General features: G+C 35.3%; 1 protein-coding gene across 1 annotated transcript in view; it reads left to right on the plus strand.

The window, feature by feature from the left end:
- Window positions 1-16,870, plus strand: part of COL19A1 (collagen type XIX alpha 1 chain) — a 323,690-nt gene that overhangs the window by 61,280 nt on the left and 245,540 nt on the right. Inside the window, exon 9 of the mRNA XM_049653877.1 lies at window positions 1,941-1,994. Coding sequence (XP_049509834.1) covers window positions 1,941-1,994 — 54 coding nt within the window. The remainder of the gene's footprint in view (window positions 1-1,940; window positions 1,995-16,870) is intronic.

Here is a 16,870-nt window from a genome sequence, read left to right on the forward strand (position 1 = left end):
TTTAATGTTTATCTTTACTTGCCTATATTCTCATCCATGCTTCATTAATATGATTTACTGCCTTGTTTTTTCTTTTTATAAAAATGATGACCCTCTCTCATGGAGTAAGATGGTTTGAAATTCAACTGCTGCTTGAATTTGAACACTTAGATGTGATCAGTATTCTGTATCAGGGCACCTAATCAAATTGTGTCATCTGTTCAAGAGTAAACTCTGGGTTTCATTATTTGAAATAACAATTACTACTTTTCTTTCATTCAAACTCGATTATTATAATGTTCTGAATTTTTTAATTCCCTTTTTCTTAGCAAATGTAGTTAGCAACCTAATTATGTAGCAACCACATTACTTTCTCAGTTCTTTAAAACTCTGGCTAATACCCTCACCCACTTCAAAGTGGAAATGCCTTCAGAGTTTTATAAAATAGCAGCTCAATTTCAATGTCCCTGAACCTAAGGGAGAGTATGATCTAAGTTCTATTTGAGGAATAATTTTCCAGTTTATTTTTGAATTATTATCTTCCACATATTGAGTTAATTTCCCAAAAAGTATAGGCTTTATTAAATGATTACCTTGCTGACATACTTCTAGAGGAAATCAAAACAGTTTAAAATGGTACAAGTTAACTTACTTGACTCTATAGTCAGAAACTTTGGTACTGATTCCTTTCTAGTCGGGAAAAAAATATGTATTTTTTTCAATCTGACTTTATTCATATGCTCATACTATAGCCACACCACACCAATAAAAAATAATTGTCTCAAAATATGTTCACAATTTTTTTGAAAGAAAAAAATTGCTTAGTAGCAACCTCTCAGAGGTGGGATTTAATATTGACCTTTGACTTTCTATGTCAATATAATAAATAAATAATATTTCTTTAACCTTTCTAATCTAATATTGAATATATTTGATTTATTTTATTTTGTATCAATTTTTGTATATATTTTCATATCAGTTTTATCCAACCTGATATAATTTCATCTAATGTCTAGAAACTTGAAGTTAAAATTTGCCTGTGTGCCTAAAATCTGAAATTAACATACTATATCAGTATAACATGGTGTTATTTGTTCATAAAATTCTGATATATTTCTTAATTTCTACCACACATTGGTGATAGAGAAACTCATCCAAAAATTTTATATTATTTTTCACCATTTCAAGCATATTTATTAGACTGACTTTGTGGTAGAGCCATTAAGGCAGATATAGGTAACATATCAGCTTCATTGAGATTATTTTTTCCAGTTTAGATGGAAGAGCAGGGAAGCTAACAATTGGATTGACCCAGCTGTGAGATTTTTCCCAGAGGATATAATGGAAGATCAGGCACATTAATGAAACATATATGGGTACCTTCGAGTCTAATCTTTCATGACTAGGGTGGCTGGGTAGCTCAGTCAGTTAAGCAGCCAACTCTTGATTTTGGCTCAGGTCATGATCTCATGGTTCATGAGTTTGAGCCCATGTTGGGCTCTGCGCTGACAGCACAAGAGCCTGCTTGGGATTCTCTGTCTCCCTCTCTCTCTGCCCCTCCCATGCCCACGCTCTCTCTCCCTAAAAATAGATAAATAAAACATTTAAAATTTCGTGACTTATTTGAATTGAAAGCATGAAGAATTAGTTAAGATGAAAGCAATAGAATCATTCCTAATCTTTATAAGTATAAAAGAAATGACAAAGTTGAATTATATGTATTTGTGTAGAGAATGTCTAGTTTTAGTTTTTACTAGCCCTTTGATATTTATTACTTTCTAACATTTTGATAATTTATTGTCAAAAGTATAGTTTAATGACTTGTAGACAATATGAGGAATGAACTCAGGGAACAAACTTTGGTGCAAGGAAAAGCAACTTATCTGTGCAATGGTAGATTCTCTTTACCTTAGCAATTAATATACCTTTAAAAAAACCTAATGAGCATTTCTTTATTTTAGGGTTCAGGTGGTATTAAAGGTGAATTTGGTGCTCCTGGAATTCCTGGGGAAAAGGTATGTGGATTTGCCATTTGTTTAAGTTTTGTGCCTGTTTTATTTTTTTTAATTGTTATTATATTTTTTAATTTAAATCCAAGTTAATTAACATATAGTGTAATAATGATTTCAAGAGTAGAATTTAGTGATTCATCACTTATATATAACACCTAGTGCTCCTCCCAACGAGTGCCCTCCTTAATGCCCATCACCCATTTAGCCCATCCCCCCCCTACACCCACCAGCAACCCTCAGTTAGTTCTCTATATTTAAGTCTCTTATGCTTTGTCTCCCTCTCTGTTTTTATCTTATTTTTGCTTCCCTTCCCTTGCGTTCATCTATTTTGTTTCTTAAATTCCACATATGAGTGAATCATATAGTATTTCTCTTTCTCTGACTGACTTATTTCAGTTAGCATAACACACTCTAGTTCCATCCATGTTGTTGCAAATGGCAAGATTTACTTCTTTTTGATCACAGAGTAATATTCTATTGTATCTATGTACCCCATCTTTATCTATTCACCAGTCAGTGGACATTTGGGCTCTTTCCATACTTTGGCTATTGTGGATAGTGTGGCTGTTTTAAAAGGTTGTACCAGATAGGAAGAGAAAATATACAGAATAAGTCTGATTGTTAAGAGGTCAGCAAACTATGGCCCTGTAGCAGGCTGTCAAAAACTCCCAGTGTATGATTTTGTGATTAATGTTGTGGTGGAACACAACTACACTCATTTGTTTTCATATTGTCTTAGGCTGTTTTTATGCCACCTGGCAGTGGTAGGTAAGTGTGGCAGAGATCAGATGGCCTACAAAGTCTAAAATATTTACTGTCTGGTCCTTTGGAGAAAAAACTTGCTGACCCCTGCTCTGGAACATTTCCCATTATTACAAGAGCCCCAAAGCTTCTTAGTTTCATTATTTTATGTTATGCTATAGTATCTTTTCATACATATTTCACTGTAGACATAAATTAAACATTTAAAAATATAGTACCACACGAGATGTTATAAATAAAAATACAAGAGATATGTCGATCCATCAATAAAATGCTATAAATATAGTATTTATCTCCTAAAATGGTTGATTTTTCACATTGTCTTTTTTAGTACTGTAAAGATAATTCTGCATGATGAATTTACTCACAAGAGGTTAGTGTGGCCATTCAGCATCTTATTTAAGTTCAATTTTGTTTTATACATTTTTTATTTGAGTATAATTGGCATGCAGTGTTACATTAGTTTCAGGTGTACAACATAGTGATTGAACAATTCTATAGGTTATGCTGTGCTCACTGCCAGTGTAGCCACCGTCTGTCACCGTACGTTATTGCAGTACCACTGACTATTCCCCCATGCTGTGCCTTTTATTCCTGTGACTTATTCATTCTGTATATTTGTTCAGTTTTTATAGAAACTTTGAAATTGTTATGTTTGTAAATTAAACTGCAATTAGTTTGTCTTATTTTTCATGATTTCTGAGTGTGTATGTAGGCATATACACACATAACTTAAACGCTTAATTATTAAAGTGTCACATGTTGATGCTAAGAAAATGTTCTTCTTCAGTACAGTAAGTTTAGGAAAGGTTTATGTAGCTGTTTTAGCTGCACTAATTATCAAGTGACTCCATTGTGCCTCATTATCCAGAAGGCCTTGACCCTGTGGTTATTAACGTACAGTTGTCACAGGAGTACCTGAAGCTGAAGTGGTGGGAAGGTCCAGAAATTGTCAGATAGTTTTTGAGTCCTTCTTAAATGTGTCTGAGAGCTGACTGCTTCATTGCTGCTGCTTTTTCATTTTAGAAATTATTCAGCCCCATATGCAATTTTCCTTACTCTTCCTGTAGTAGTATAAATAATTATTAGACTCAGTAAAATCTTTGTGGAATGATACCTTGCCACGACCTAATATTTATTTGGGATGCTATCCTCTTTTTTTTTATTAAAAAATTTTGTCTTAATGCTTATTTATTTTTTGAGAGAGAGATAGAGTGACAGGGTGCAAGCAGGGGAGGGGCAGAGAGAATGGGAGACGCAGAATCCGAAGCAGGCTCCAGGCTCCAAGCTGTCAGCACAGAGCCCGACACGGGGCTTGAACTCATGGCCTGAAAGATCATGACCTAAGATGAAGTTGAACGCTTAACTGACTGAGCCACCCAGGCACCCCCACTGCTATTCTCTTTTTAACTAAGCTTACTGATGACATTAATTGCAGACTCTTCAGAAGTAAACATTTATTCAAAAGTCTAATTCCTTCAAAATGCTTTTTCCTCTACAGAATACGACTCAGTCATCTATCTCCTAAGGAGATTGCCCCTAGTCAAAATTTGCTTTATACAGTTATTCCACCATAATAATAATCAGATTTTTTGGATTTCAGATCACTGAGATTTTTTGAATTACTTTGAATATAGGAACTTTGTTTAAGCCAAGTGCAGAATCACTGGAGTACTTGGACTATAAAATAGATTATAGATCATTGGACATCTTTACAATGGGAAGTAAAGTTGATATAATTTTATACAGTAAATTATGGGGAAGCAGGATAACATTCTCCTGGAATACTTTAGAATAGAATACTTTAGAATAGAATTATTCTAAATAGATTTCTATTTATTCTATTAGAATAGAATTTACTCGGGGCGCCTGGGTGGCTTAGTCGGTTGAGCGTCCGACTTCAGCTCAGGTCGTGATCTCACGGTCCGTGAGTTCAAGCCCCGCGTCGGGCTCTGTGCTGACAGCTTAGAGCCTGGAGCCTGTTTCAGATTCTGTGTCTCCCTCTCTCTGACCCTCCCCTGTTCATGCTCTGTCTCTCTCTGTCTCAAAGATAAATAAACGTTAAAAAAAAAATTTAAAAAGAAAGAATAGAATTTACTAAGATTTGTTTAAAATACCATTAATTTCATTACTCCAAAGTGACATCTCTTGGATCCTATTGGTGAAAACCAGGTGTAAATTGCTACTGATTGTGGAGGAGGCTCTCAGCTCCTAAAAGGTGCTGTCAACAGACTGAATTCAGTACAAGAACTAGATAAAGTAATGAACAGGCTCAAATCAGTCAAAATAATATCAATCAAGGGCCATGACAGTAAGAAAGTAACAGGCTGGAATGTTAAATATGCAAGCTAAGCAATTCTCTGCAATACATAATTTCTTAGAAAAGAGAGGACATTTTTGGCAGAGTGAAGGAACTGGAGCAAGATGTAGTGTTGCAGAGACAAACACTACTCAGAACTAAAGATTTTGTTTATTTTCCTAGAAGCTCAAATTTATAGAAAGAATTTAATGTGATGATCTGTACTACAATTAAAGTAAAACTTCAATGAATATAAAGACATATACCAGCTACTAATTAACTGGTTGAGCCTAGTAATTCTGGGAAATGGAAGCCTCAGCCCTTGGAGTCCATTTGGTTGAAATGGTGATGCAGTCAGTCTCACAAAATCAGTGAGCTTCAGTGTCTATGTGAAGACACTGTCTCCAGGGAACTTAAAAGCTAATGTGAAAAATGGATAAAGAAGTGTCATATGTATATACATATATGTGTGTGTATGTATATATATACATATATATGTATATGTGTATATATATATGTAAATATAACATTAGTCAGCCATAATAAAGAATGGAATCTTGCCATTTGCAACAACATGGATAGATCTAGAGAATATAAAGCTAAGCAAAAGAAGTCAGAGAAAGATGAATACCATATGAGTTCACTCATATGCACAATTTAAGAAGCAAAATAAATGAACAAAGAAAAAAAGAGACAACACAAAAAATGGACTCTTAACTATAGAGAAGAAACAGATGGTTACAAGAGGGGAGGTGGTGGTGGGATTAGAGAAATAGATGAAGGGAGAGTACACATCATGATGAGCAGTGAGTAATATATAGAATTGTTGAATCACTATATTTTATACCTGAAACTAATATAACACTGTATGTTAACCATATTGGAATTAAAATGAAAAACTTAATAAAAAAAATAATGTGATTAAAGGGAAGCTGTATCAATGGTGTTCTAAAACCAGTGCAGATTGTCCTAGCAAATACGCTTTGTTTCTACAAGCAGTTTTCTTTGGGTCTAGTTTATTTGAGTTGCTCTTAGAGCCTCACAGACAGAATTCATGCAGCTTCCAATGGCGTTAAACATGGTATCAGACTACACTTAGCTATTGGATCCTGGTTTCATGCATCTTCAGAGACTCTCCTCAGTGACTAATACCAGTATCCATAGAATCACGACTCTTTGACCATAGCCTGTCCTCAAGATCAGAGTCACTGGTGGTACCGGGTCTGTTTCTATCTTGTCACTTAATTCACCTGTTAAAGGGATGCAGCATTCTTAAGTGAAGAAATGTCACCTGAAGAGTGTTTTTCTCGCTTCCATAATCCACAGGTTACCATTTATTTAAGATAACTCTAATGAGGGGCGCCTGGGTGGCTCAGTCAGTTAAGCATCCGACCTTGGCTCTGGTCATGATCTCATGGTTCGTAAGTTTGAGCCCCGCGTCAGGCTCTGTGCTGACAGCTCAGAGCCTGGAGCCTGCTTCAGATTCTGTGGCTCCCACTCTCTCTGCCCTTGCCCTGCTTGTGCTCTGTCTCTCCTTCTCTCAAAAAATAAATAAATATTAATTTTTTTTAAAAATTAAAAATAAAATAACTAATGAATATGTACAGAATAAACATGACAACAAAGCTACTATGTTATCTAATGGCATGCCTAATAAGTTTTAAATATTGACTCCAGTAAGGATATGTCAATTTTTCTTAATTTTTAAAATTTAAAAGTTTTAAAGTTATAGTTGTGAAGATGAGCACTTATATTTGAGGTAAAAATACTTCCATTGTTGTAAGATGAAAATAACTTGATTGATTTTTCTGAGTAAACTTCCAAAGAAAATTATTAGTTCTTAAAGTATGATGTATTCTCAGAACTGTATCTCCCACATCTGGCTTAATGTGACTCATACTTATCTCCCAGACTATTCATATAGCATCCCCAGGCTTAACTTTGATTCTTCTTCTCAGCATTTGTACTTCTTTCAGGCTCTTTTTCTTAGAAGTAGAAATGCTTAAGGGTTCTGTTAAAAGATAAAATTAAAAAAAAAAAAGATGAGTTTTCTCACTTGGAACAAGAACATATGCAAAGTGCCATAGAACATATATCTCTGGTATGATATTCTCAAAGTAAAACTTTCTTAATTTTTTAAGGTTTACTATTTAAACTAGAAAGCTGATTTATGTTAATGCAGTGAAGCATATTCTGAGCAGTGTAGAATAGAATTTGTATTTTAGCTACACTTTATACTTACATCCAGTGTGATACCATAATAAATTAAGTGATTTGCATATAAATCCTATTATTCTAAAACAGACCTACACCTTGAAGTTTGGCTAGGTGATAGCAGTAAATTTTTTAAGTCAAAGCTTTGAACAAACTATTAGTTTCTTCTGAGGCCCAGGAGAAAAATAGTACACTAAACAACACTATATTATGAAATCAATTTATGGGATATGTCAAGTCATGGAGAATGAAGAACTTTAGCATTTAATTAGGTTATTTTATGATTCCAATACTCATCACCTTATGTAGACTTGCACTAGGCATTCTAAACTTATATGTACAACCGTATAGCCAACACACTGCAAACAAATAACTGTCCCCTATACATTTATGCCAGCACAGCAAGTATCATTAGTTATTTGTCACTGGTGACTTCTGGGAAGCATGGTTGGACAGAAGCCACTGTCAGTCAAAATGAGTAAATTGGATGGTCTAATTTCCACTGACAAGTAAAACACTTAATGCATAAGATCACATATGCATGCACCCATACATATATGCATGCACCCACATATGAACACACGTGCTCACAACTCATCATGGTATGTGGTGGAAAATGAGATGAAGATATGGATACTGGGAGCAAATCCTGCCCACAGTATTACCTTCAAACATACCAGTCAAAGCATTCTTGTATTAGCTATTTGAATATTTCAAACAAAAAATTACCTTATTCTCTATTTCACATATATATGTTAAATATGTTTTCTGAGAAGTGGGGATACTTTTTAAAAATAGGAATAATTATTTTCTAGCCGTCTTAATCCTAATAATGTGATAGTAAAAGTTGAATAAATACAGAACCTAACTGCTAAAACCAATTTTCTGTTTGCTTACTTACTTATAATTTGTTCCTAAAATGTTTATTTTACTAAGAAAACTTTCATGAAAATGACTTTTTTTCCCACAGAGTAGGTATGCAATAAACGATAGCCATCACTGTTGTGCCATTCAGATACTAACTATCCAGAGTTAGATGGCCTATGTTTGAATTGCAGCTCCAATCCTCACTTTTTAATTTTAGGGAATGTCTCTTGGTTTCTTCTAAGTTTTCTCTTTTTTAAAATAGGCATTATATTGTATCTACTTATAGTTTTGTCTTAAGGATTAAATGAGATTATTCATAAAAGTGGCAGCTCAGTGCCTGATCTATAAATATAGAAGTCTCCGCTTATCAGTGGTCAACTGCAATCTGGAACAGATGGTCCTGGTTAGAAGGTCAGTAGTAGCCTAACAGTACGTCATTCACCTCACTTCATCTCATCACATAGGCATTTTATGGTCTCACATCATGACAACAAGAAGGGTGAGTACAGTACAATAGGATATTTTGAGAGAGAGAGAGAGATCATATCCACATAACTTTTATTAAGAATATTGTTATAATTGTTCTATTTTATTATCAGTTATTTTGTTAATCTCTTACTGTGCCTAATTTATAAATTAAACTTTATCATAGATGTGTATGTGTAGGGAAAGACAGTATATATAGGGTTTGATACTATCTGTGGTTTTAGGTCTTGGAAGGTATTCCTTGCAGATAATGGGGGCAGGGGGAAAGTATATCTATTTGGTAAATAGATATAATTTTAAAAGAAAATAGTTTGATGATTCTATTATTCTAAGTTTAGGCTTACTTTGAAACTAAAGTAGAACTCATTTGAGGGAATTTATATTATTTATTCAAAATACATTTAGTGAAAAATGTTGAAAGTCACACATATTTTAGATAATTTTGACCTCTAAAAGCAAATTAAATTTTCATGTTAGCAAACCAATTAATTTTCTATTTAACTGAAATACGGGGGCGCCTGGGTGGCTCAGTCGGTTAAGCGTCCGACTTCGGCTCAGGTCACGATCTCGCGGTCCGTGAGTTCGAGCCCCGCGTCAGGCTCTGGGCTGATGGCTCAGAGCCTGGAGCCTGTTTCCGATTCTGTGTCTCCCTCTCTCTCTGCCCCTCCCCCGTTCATGCTCTGTCTCTCTCTGTCTCAAACATAAATAAACGTTAAAAAAAATTTTTTTAACTGAAATACGTATGAGCATATCCTTTTACAATAATAACAATAATAGCCATTTACTCAATTATTATGTGCTAAACACTGTCAAGGGACTTCTTTGCATTGTTTTATTCATTTCTCACAGAATCTCTGAGGTAAGATTCATTATCATCCATATTTCACAGATTAAGAAACTAAGAAAGTATAAAAACTTCCCCAAAGTTTCATAGCTAACAGGTAGTGGGCCAGAATTTAAATCTTACCCATATGCGTTCATAGCTCTTACACCTTCACCGTATCATCTCATCTTGATAGCTCCTCAAGTATATACATTCCCTTTGCACAGACAGTTCTGAATTAGATCTTAACTTCATTTGCCTACAGCCTGGAGAGGGAACTGTAGAGAGAGTTTCCTAAATTCTGCTGCAGGGAGGGCTGTGTTCTTTCTCTTTACATCCATGGACCTCTTTTAAAGTCTACCCAGCCGGAGAGATTCTGACTCTCCCACCCTAAGAAAATTGTATCCACCAAAATAAAATCATCATATGTTTTTTCACCAAATGAAAGTATTTTGTTTAACTTTACCTTCCAAAATAAGTATTATGAAGACAACATGATTTTATTTTGTTTTGTTTTCAATTTCAAAATTATATTTGAAATAAGCTTTTAAAATTCCCATACCTGGACTGTCTGGAGATCCTTATCTGCCCTGCACACCCACCCCTGCAGACCAATCATGGCCACGCTCTCCAGATTACCTTACCTCAACAGCTAGCCTAGAAAATTCTCTTTATGTTCTCTATGAAATATGCTTTTGATATGTAATTATATAAATAGGTATATACAATATAAATTACTTTTGGTCATACATTTATTATATATTCTTTTGATCAGAAACAAAAGTGTTTAATTTAGCATGATGAGTTTTTTAAAAAAATATTGAACTTCTAGAGATAAAAAGCCATATGCATTAAAGCACTTAAGAAGTATATCTGATAAAAAAAGAATGAAATCTTGCCATTTGTAACTACGTGGATAAGAGGCATTAAGGAATCTACTCCTGAAATTATTGTTGCACTATATGCTAACTTGGATGTAAATTAAAAAATTAAATTAAATTAAAAAAAAAGAAGAAGTATATCTGATAATGTGATGAGAGAGTTGCCAAGTTACATGACTTAAAAACAGCCAGGCTAACTATTCTCATACCGAAGACCTTTGTGTGAGGCACTTTTTGTCATGAACTCTGGAGCCCCCAGTCTCTGCTGCTGTGGGGCGAGATTGAGCTGGGCACACCCACTGTCTATCTGCCTTTGTATTCCTTTTGGGTTGGAAAATGAAATGAAATGACTGCAATCTCTGAATCTTGATCTTTCCCTTAAAAAGACATTTTATGAGAAGACCTCAGCTTCAGGAAATAAAGGCAGATGATGTTACCATTTATGAAAGTGCAGACAAGGCCAGTAGCTATTGTGAATTGTAATGAACCCTGAGACAGCCCTGCTCCAGATGTAGCATTCATGCCTTAGAGACTCAGAAACTTACAGGTGTTTATTGGAAAAGCTAGAGAATTTTTTAAAGCTATTTGGCTTTCTATCTGTATTACCTGGTTTCACCTCATTTCCCATTGAAATTTAGAATTAATATTAATTTCAGAAGTCTTCCCAAGTTTAAAAAAAATAGTTAAAACACCTATTTGTATGAGACAATTTATTGTAGGAATCAAAACACTAAATGAGAAAAAGAAAGAAAGAAAGAAAGAAAGAAAGAAAGAAAGAAAGAAAGAAAGGGCAATTCACCTTTATTCTAACAATGGGATATTTCCTTCCTATGAACTTGTCAAATTTACAAAACAAGTATGAGCCATGTTAGAGAAAATACCTCTTAAACTGAGAATCATCTATATACTTCTGTATTTCAGAAAATTCTTCAGCAAATGAAACAGTCAAATCTGGACATAGGATTAGACTTCTTATCACAACCAGTATTCATAGAAAAAATGGTCACATTAAAACAGTTTTGTCAACCTACTGTTGTCTCACTTATTAAAGTTACAAGGATGATACTTGAATTATCAGTGAAAAATTATCACCTTTACATGGAATAATCCTCATTTCATTGTCTTATTTGTAGGCATTATTTTGATTCAATATAGCAGTAAGAAGCAGAAACCTGAGAATGACAGAGGGAATAGAAGGACAGGAAAAAGAAAAAGAAACTTGCTCACTCTGCAGTTGATTTTATTTCTTAATGGTTTCTTATTCCCTTCTAATGCCTTCCACTCACACCCCAAGAAGAGCAGTTGGCAGAGAACACAACAGATGGATGACAAGCTCAACACATGCAGTGGATCTGGCACCCAGGCACTTGACTTTTATTTGCTAAACAGCCAGATTTCAAGAACTTAGTCTGCTGATGTTCCTACTTGGTTTAATGCACTATGAGAATCTAGCACATAAATATTAAAATATTGCCATAGAAAGATCACACGGTCTCTGTTTCTCTGCATAGTTTAGTGGCTAATTATTTTATTCTTTATTTAAAGGGGTAGATGGTATTTGATAAAGACATCTATAATTTCAGATTAGAGTTTTCTAAAAGCGTCTCTGTCTAAAGGAAACAGACATAGCCAGTGTAAGGTACCGAATGAACTTGTTAGATACTAAGTAGAGGATTTGAGAGCATGATCACAGATGATTGGTACCTTTCTTCGCTTCGACCATCACTGCATTTTCACACATTACCAGATTCAAAGCTCAAGAAAAATTACATCTTCTTGCTAAAGTCTCGTTGACACAAGACGAATTAACAGCCCCTTCACTCTGCTCACATAGTATTTTATTTACATTATCAGCATAGTTTGTGTCTTTATCTCTACTGTGAGATCCAGGAGAACAAGGTCTTGTTCCTGTAACTGCAGCACTTGACCCAGCATATGGCACCTGATTGATTCTAGATAAATGTTTGTTGATTTATTCAGAACTCAAGTGGACTTAGCCCCAGGCCAATAGAGAAAATAAATTGAAGATGATTGTTAGAAAACTGTGCTGAGGGGTAGTTGGAAAAGGCAGTGGTGCTTCAGTACAAGTCTTCTGTACTTTCCGCAAAAGCACGCTTCAGGGAAATAGGAAGGTAGGAAAATCTCTTATCTACCTAGCAAAGCTTGCAGATGTTGCTTCCTAGAGTGAAATCTAATAGAAGTGTGTGCAACTACAGAATTTGTTTCCCATTTTCTCTTGGAGAAACTATGTTCTTTCTTCTCTTCCAAGCATAAACCTGAAGAAGTTATCATGCTCTCTTTTTTTCCAAATAAGGTTTGAAAAAATTCTCCTGACTTTCTTACAACATTGCTAAGGCATATTCTTTCTCCATATCTTCACAACGATTTACCTCAGGGCTAAAGATAAATAACCAATGACTTCGCTAGTGCGAAGTGCATTTAAGCTCCACTAGAAGTAATTGATATGGAGTAGAACTATAAATTACTCATCATGAGGAATACTTTGGACAGGAAATAGTTTGCACTTACTAGTATCTCACTGACCTCAATTAGGGGCTTACTGATGACACTTTCCTTCTCTTTATATCTTACATCATCTTTCACTTGTTAGAATGCTTGATTCAGATGTCAGTTACTACACTTTGGGTATTTCAGGAGATGATTCACATTAAATGTCTTCTATTTCCCTAGTACTTTTATGAAGCTTTGAGTTTACTTAAATACTGTTTTATAACTCATCTCACAATATAGTGAAATCCAAAACACTTGTTCTTGACAAATCCACTTAAAAAAATCATCACAGGTACATAGGAGCCCAGATTTTTAGTGGGCTCTACAACATTGTCCAACGCCCAGTTCCCTAACTTTGTTAGATATGGAAAGAGTTGTTTACCTGTCCAAATAATTTCAAAGTTACTTGTTTTCTTGTTTTTTTTTAATTTTAATAACTCGGTATAATTTTCATTCTATCAATTTATAAAAGGGTTGTAAGATATATTCCCTCAAAAGAAAAACTTAATGGTTGTAGTTGACTACAAGCTCAGTGTATACTTAAGCAATTCAACTTTAAAAAAACAAGTTGTGTTAATATAAGTACTATATAGTATCCAGAACAAGAAGTGTGTGTGTGTGTGTGTGTGTGTGTGTGTGTGTGTGGGTGTGTGTGACCCTCCTGTTTTTATTCTATGTGGTGAGATCATTTCTGGAGTGATGTGCTGAATTCTGAGTTCCATATTTTAAAAGATATATTGGCTGACCAATGTGCACCCAGAAAACAGTAACTAACATATTAAGGGACTCCAAACTATCATTTGAAAAATTATTGGTTTACTGAATAGGCTTGATAGTGACACAAAGGGATGTCATACATAAGACCAATAAGAGATTTTTCCTTTGTAATATAACACTAATGAGCAGAAGGGTGCCTGGGTGGCTCAGTCCATTAAGCATCTGACTTGGGCTCAGGTCATGATCACGTGGTTCATGGGTTCAAGCCCTGTGTCAGGCTCTGTGCCCACAGCTTGGAGCCTGGAGCTTGCTTTGGATTGTATGTCTCCTTCTCTCTCTACCACTCTCTTGCTCATGCTCTGTCTCTGTCTCTCTCTCTCTCTGTCTCTCTCTGTCTCTCTCATAAATAAACTTAAAAAAAAAACACTAGTGGGCAGAAATTTGGGGAAGGTTAATTTGACTTCAGAAAGCATTATTGCAGTATTTGCATAAAGAGTTGTTTTGTTATGCTCTCCAAAATACAAATTAAACAGCAAAAGTGTCTGACTACTGAAGTTTTCAGTAGAGTCAGTACCTCGACAAATGTTTTGACGGAGGTGGTGAATAAAAAGGTATGAATTTATTCTTGTCCCTATGTGAAAGACTGCCCATCCTGCTCATTTTCTAAGTATGTGCACTTGCGTATACTTGTGTCCCCAAACATGTACATTCAGGTTAATAGTTTTTGAGACGGTAGATGTTGGGTTCAGCTACTACTAACTCCCCATATTTACATTACTATGATTAAGACATGTATCAACCATATATTGCCTTTAAGTGGGCTGGTTTTCCCTTCTTTGAAATGACCCATAAGAATAAGTAATAATAGGATCTCACTCATTTTATGGTTAAGAATGATATAAATTTGCCTTATCCTGAACATTAATATGATAATATATCCCCATGTGTTTGCTGCATTAAAGATCAAATACATATGACTAATTCAAAAAGTTTGAAGTTTTAAACCCTATAAGGTATACAGTTTTTTAACTTGATGATTTGCTTCTTGGAATAAAGTCCAAGAAAATAGAAGGAAAAAATAATCCTCCCTGAAATAAAAGACTTAGATTGGATGAGATGTCTGAAAAAAAAAAAAAAAAGGTGTATATTCTATTTCCTGAAATGCTTCGTTGAGTGGCAACAATTTAAGAACCATAAAAATTCAATTTTTGAAGATTACATCCTGAGTAAAGCAGATGTATAGTTGGAAACATAGAGGCCAAGTTAGTGATACACAAAATCAAAATCAGATTTACTTTTAGCTGCCTCTTTTATTGGTTTTCATGCCAGAATTCTGGCATTCCATTTCGATGTTTCTTCCAGCTATTTCGCTCAACATTCAATTTAGGTAAATTTTCTCTTAATAAAATGAGTTAATTAGTAGGATAATACTGATATATTTCCAAGTGTATACTATATTTGTAAAGGAGATTAAGTTACTGGAAAATGTACTGTAGAATGAAATGATGGGCCACGTTAAAATTTTAAATATAGAAACAGTATTTTAGTAGGATCTCAGACTCTTTTTTTAAAATGTTTTTTATTTCTTAGTGTGTGTGTGTGAGAGAGAGAGAGAGAGTGCATGTGTGCATGCAAGCAGGGAGAGGGGCAGAGAGAGAGCGAGAGAGGCTCCCAAGCCAGCACAGAGTCATGTGGGGCTCTACACAGGACTTCACACAGGGCTTCACACGGGGCTCATTACAGGGCTCATTGTGGAACTCAATCCCACAACCTGAGCTGAAACCAAGAGTCAGGAGCTCAACCGACTGAGCCACCCATGCACCCCACATCTCAGACTTTTTTTAAAAATTTTTTTAAATATATGAAATTTATTGTCAAATTGGTTTCCGTACAACACCCAGTGCTCATCCCAAAAGATGCCCTCTTCAATACCCATCACCCACCTTCCCTCCCACCCCCCATCAACCCTCAGTTTGTTCTCAGTTTTTAAGAGTCTCTTATGCTTTGGCTCTCTCCCACTCTAACCTCTCTCTTTTTTTTTTCTTTCCCCTCCCCCATGGGTTCCTGTTAAGTTTCTCAGGATCCACGTAAGAGTGAAAACCTATGGTATCTGTCTTTCTCTGTATGGCTTATTTCACGTAGCATCACACTCTCCAGTTCCGTCCACGTTGCTACAAAGGGCCATATTTCATTCTTTCTCATTGCCACGTAGTAGTCCGTTGTGTATATAAACCACAATTTCTTTATCCATTCATCAGTTGATGGACATTTAAGCTCTTTCCATAATTTGGCTATTGTTGAGAGTGCTGCTATAAACATTGGGGTACAAGTGCCCCATGCATCAGTACTCCTGTATCCCTTGGGTAAATTCCTAGCAGTGCTACTGCTGGGTCATAGGGTAGGTCTATTTTTAAGTTTTTGAGGAACCTCCACACTGTTTTCCAGAGTGGCTGCACCAGTTTGCATTCCCACCAACAGTGCAGACTTTTACATCAGAGTGTGGATACCCAACTTTTTAAACCAAAACAAAAAAAAAAAAAATCACCACAACATAGTATATAACTTTCAATTTTCTGGGCTTACATGTAGTTACAAGCAAATTTCCATTTACTTGTTTAATCTGCTTTTCTTTGCTTGGTCTCTTTGGGACTAGGTTTATAAACTATAGCCCTGGGGAATGTGATTTCTTATCAAGTGTCCTTCAGACAACTTGTATTTCCTGCATAATAAGAAAAGACATAGATTCCAATGTCAAAGGAATCAGGAAAACTAATAATTTATCTTTTATGCCTAGCTGTGCTTACTTCAGGGAAATGTGCAGTGATAAAAAGGAGGTAAAATGAAATCCTTTGATCACTTTTTCAGAAAGCCACCAGCTGGCCCTAAATCACACCTAAGTTTTTTCCAAAAGCTTCCCAAAGAGGTTTTACTTTGAATTCTGGAAAGGGTGCTTTAGATTGCTCTGTGAAGTTGAAGATCGGCTATGCATTACAGTAATAACACGGCAACACTGCTGTCAGCAGCAATGTTAGATTTGGCCCTGCTTTGTATTACACATATTCATTCACTTGTCCTTCTGTACTTTGAATTTGTAACAAGAAAAGGACACAGATCCTTTGTTGGAAAAACCTATAATAGAAAGTCTATGCCTCAGAAACAAGTTTGGAACATTCTGGTAGCTATGAGAAACATTGATTGTAATTTTCTCTCAAAAATGCACTGAAGTATTGATCAGAAGCCAAGAGAGAAACTTCTTATTTCTTTGTTTCTGCTGAGACTGGGAGGAAGGAGGAACAGCAAGAGTCCAGAAAAAGCAGCT

Source organism: Panthera uncia (assembly GCF_023721935.1).
Source record: "Panthera uncia isolate 11264 chromosome B2 unlocalized genomic scaffold, Puncia_PCG_1.0 HiC_scaffold_24, whole genome shotgun sequence".
Classification (NCBI taxonomy): domain Eukaryota; kingdom Metazoa; phylum Chordata; class Mammalia; order Carnivora; family Felidae; genus Panthera; species Panthera uncia.